This window comes from Gavialis gangeticus, unplaced genomic scaffold, assembly GCF_001723915.1.
Source record: "Gavialis gangeticus isolate Ggan-Ray unplaced genomic scaffold, GavGan_comp1, whole genome shotgun sequence".
In the NCBI taxonomy this organism is placed as follows: domain Eukaryota; kingdom Metazoa; phylum Chordata; order Crocodylia; family Gavialidae; genus Gavialis; species Gavialis gangeticus.
Window position 1 is genome coordinate 440,005 of NW_017729011.1, and position 3,687 is coordinate 443,691.

The 3,687-nt window shown below is 54.2% G+C and overlaps 1 protein-coding gene across 2 annotated transcripts in view; it reads right to left on the reverse strand.

Moving 5' to 3' along the window:
* Nucleotides 1–497: 497 nt before the first annotated feature.
* The window catches only part of RRP9 (ribosomal RNA processing 9, small subunit (SSU) processome component, homolog (yeast)), a 19,031-nt gene continuing 15,841 nt past the window's right edge, over nt 498–3,687 (reverse strand). The window contains exons 12-15 of one of the 2 annotated variants that reach the window (XM_019510326.1): nt 3,613–3,687; nt 2,060–2,139; nt 1,635–1,708; nt 498–709 (exon numbers count right to left, since the gene is read on the reverse strand). In XM_019510326.1, coding sequence (XP_019365871.1) covers nt 604–709; nt 1,635–1,708; nt 2,060–2,139; nt 3,613–3,687 — 335 coding nt within the window. In that variant the 3' untranslated portion in view covers nt 498–603. Of the gene's footprint in view, nt 710–1,634; nt 1,709–2,059; nt 2,140–3,600 lie in introns of both variants that reach the window. The other variant, XM_019510325.1, reaches the window with a different exon arrangement.

Below are 3,687 nucleotides of genomic sequence, written 5' to 3' on the forward strand. Positions count from 1 at the left end.
CAGCTCCACCTTCCGTAGGCAGGAAGCAAGTTCTTCATGACATCTCTGCCATAAATCCCAACCCTGTGCTGCTCCCTTTAATCTCCCCTCAGCCTCCACTGGATGATCCCAGCCCTGCTGTGAGGAAGGGCTCCACCATGTTAGCAGCAGATACCTGGTTAGAGGACTTTTTCCCTCAGAGATGAGGTACGGCACAGCTGGAGGCCAGAAAGGAAAGGGGCCAAAGCAAGGCTGTCATGGCACAGTGCTCCCCATAGACACAGAAGATCTCTCTGCCCATAACTGTTGTGAACAGGTCTGGCAGCTGCACTTTCTTTTTTGTGTGTAGGAGTGAGCAGGCAGCTGCAGGAGGGGTAGGCAAGAACGGAGGCGGCCTGATGTTCTCCTCCATTCCAAATGCTGTCACTTGCCTCCCACGCCCAGTGTACAATCAACACAAGCAAATGCCACCTAGGTTCTGGCAAGTAGGATGGACAGCGAGACAGAGACAGCCGGCCATACAAATAAGGGGATGGTTTAATGAAAAAACGAACTTAGAAGTCTCTATCCCAAAGTTCCAGCTGTAACAGAACTGTGCAGACAGAGGCAGGAGGGAGTTCTGGGTTAGGAGCTTTCACCAATCTGAGCACTGCTAGCTGCTGCCATCCTCTTCAGGGGGATGATACAGATGCTGTTCTTGGCTTCTTTGATTCGCCACCAGCGGCCCAACCTGAATGAGAGATACCCTGAGTTTGCGTTTCACCACCCCAGGAACATGCCAGGCAGAAGTCCCAAGACACCACTCGCTGCCAATGCTAACCCCCACCCACCAAGGGCCTGGGTGTTGCAGTTTAAACAGGTTCCCCCCAGCAGATTGTGAGGAGCTGTGCGGACTCCCAGGCATCCAAAAGGTGCCATCTCCAATCCACAAGCGGAAGTAGAAACAAGAACTTTCTCCCCTCAACCAGCTCACAAACACCCATCGCTGGAAAGGCTAGACTAGAACCTTTTTGCCCTGGCAGCGTGGTTGGGGCTTGCAGCACTACACAGGATATTTCTCTAGCCTTCTAGCCACTCCTTTGGAGGAACAGGTCAGCTGGCAGGAAGGCTAGAAGAGGTTCATTTTCCACCCCCTGCTACCTGCATCCTTTACCCTGAAGGTTTCCCCCCATTCCAGTATATCACTGAACTTATGTTGCTGCTGAGACAAGTCTAAAAGCCTAATAGAAAAGTCAAATCCAACTGCCTTTTTGCCAGAAAGGCTCCTGCAGGCCATGACCTATGGGGAGACCATGCTGAAACCCTTTCCAGGGGTGCTGCAGTGTGGGTAATGCTGGGGCCAGGTTGAAGTGCCCCACCTGCCTCCTACAGAGGCAGGCTGGGAAGCAGCTGCAGCTGGAGCCTGATCTGAGTCCACATGCTTCTCCTGGAAAGAGGTGCACTGAAGGGGACAAGGAGAAAACCAGGATCTCTGCTCATTACTCTGCTCTTGCCTGCTTTATACTCATCAGACAAGTCTTAGAGAGGCAGGAACATGTGGCAGCACCCCAGCTGAGAAGCACAGAGGTAAGCTGAAGCAGCCCAGCACTTGTGGAGGGTGCCCTGACTGAGAAGGTGGAGAACAACTGCCCTAAGGGCACGAAGGCAGCCAGTACCTGTGCTCCTGCCCGATTCCAGCCACCAGGAAGTCCCCTGCATTTGAGAACTTCAAGCTGTTGACAAAGCCCACCTGAAAGAGAGAAATGCCCTGAGGATAAGCTCCAAAAGGCAAGGGCCACTATAGGCTAGGACTATTGATCAGCTGTGGTGGTTGGTGCCCAGTCGGTAATGCTATCCCAGTCTGGCATGTAAGGAGTCTTTGCAGCTCCCCTGGGGTGCTTTGAAGGCTTCAGGCATGAAGTAGGAGGGAGCCTCTCTGGACACATTCCTGTGCTCAGTAACACCTGCCCCCCCTTGCCCCACACTTGTCTGGAGATGGGGAACCTAGGTATGAAGGACCTTCCCTTCCTGTATGCTCTTTCCGCTCCCTTGCCAGGCCAGATGGACCCTTGGCACCAGCATGCCCACGCCTTTTCCTTACCAGGGGGATGTCGAAGAGCAGCTCCAGCTTGCGGAATCCCTCGTTGCACTTCCACAGCCTCACACTGGCGCTGCATGAGCCTGTGACAGAGTGGCAGACGAGGACTGCACAGGGCTACACAGGGCACCCCCAGCAGCCCCTCTGGTTCTGGCTGGGCCCTTCCTCACTGAGGCACCTGCCTTCTCAGACTACACCCATCTCCTGCTTATAGAGGGCCTGGGACACTGACAGTATCCACAAACAGCACCCCACAAGCCTCAGGGCCCCCTCCCCTCGCAGCATGAACAGGAGCTGCTGGGCAGGCACTGGGACCCGTCTGGGCATCAGGATGAATGCAGCCCTGTACAAAATCAATAGCAAGTGGACACACATAGCTGGAAGAGGGGAACTGGGTGAAGCAACACATAGAAATGACAGGTCATCACACCCTGTCTCTGTAGAGGCCCTGCTGGTATCACCAGAAACTTTCCCCACCACCCAAGAGGGATCACATCCCTGTTCAGAGCTCACCAGTCAGTTCCTGTGTGTCATGCATCTGAGGCCAACTCAAGCTTACTGCCCTCTTCTTTTCATATTCTCCTCCCAGCCTGCTCCCATCACTCCTCTCTCACAGGGGTGGGGAATATTTCTTCACTCATCAGTTAGCTTCTAAACTAGGACTGTGGCCCAGAAGCACTGATGACCTAGCTAGCCTAGCTAACCCCCAAGCAAGGATCAGGGACTGGCTGAGAAGTAGCTGAGCCCAACAGCGGGGAGGGTGTCCTCTCAGAACCTAGGCAAGAGCTAAGAGGGCCTGTTTTCCTTACAGGAAAGAGGGAACAATAAGGAAGCGCCTTCTCCTCCAACTCATAACTTTGCCCCCACACTGCTGCTCTCAGGTGCCTCCTTTTAGAAGCCTGTTGAATTTGGCTATTTACTGACTGACATTTTGGTCTGCCCAGGCTCAAAACAGTTCGGGTACAACCAAGCTGTGTTAGGCAGGTGGGAGCCTGTGTCAAGCTAATCATAGAAAGTTATGGTTGGAAGGGACCTCAGGAGGTCATCTAGTCTACCCCCTCCTCAAAACCAGGAGCAGCCCCAACTAGATCATGCCACCTCTTCTTGCCAGACCCCATGGCACATGTAGAAGAGCAGGCACAGTCTGTTGCTCTGCAGGCACCCTGGGGCTGATTGGGAGATACAAGCCCAGGAAAGCAGAGCCATACTTGGAGCCCTGAGAGATTAGGACACTAGATACATTCCCCAATGACATCTGACATGCAGTGACCCCAGAGCATTTCATAAGCTGCTACTCAGCACCCTCCCCCCCTGCCAGACCAACACTGTTCCAGCTTTACAGAGAGCAAGAGGATAGCATGGCATGGCACGGCATGGCATGGCACGGCACAGCACAGCACTCTGCCCAAGGCCAAAGGAAAATCTTGGGTCTCTCAACTCCAAACTGGCCCTTAAATGGGGGGGTGGGGGGGATATCCTTCCCCTGACCCCACCCCCCCTGCATAGCCCCCAGCCCAGAGCAACAGCAAAAGCGAGGGTCTCACAGCGCGAGGCACCTGTAGCTACAACGTCACTGTTCAGCATGGCAGCCACTGAGGAGATCCAATACGGCTGCTCCAGTCCCTGGGTAC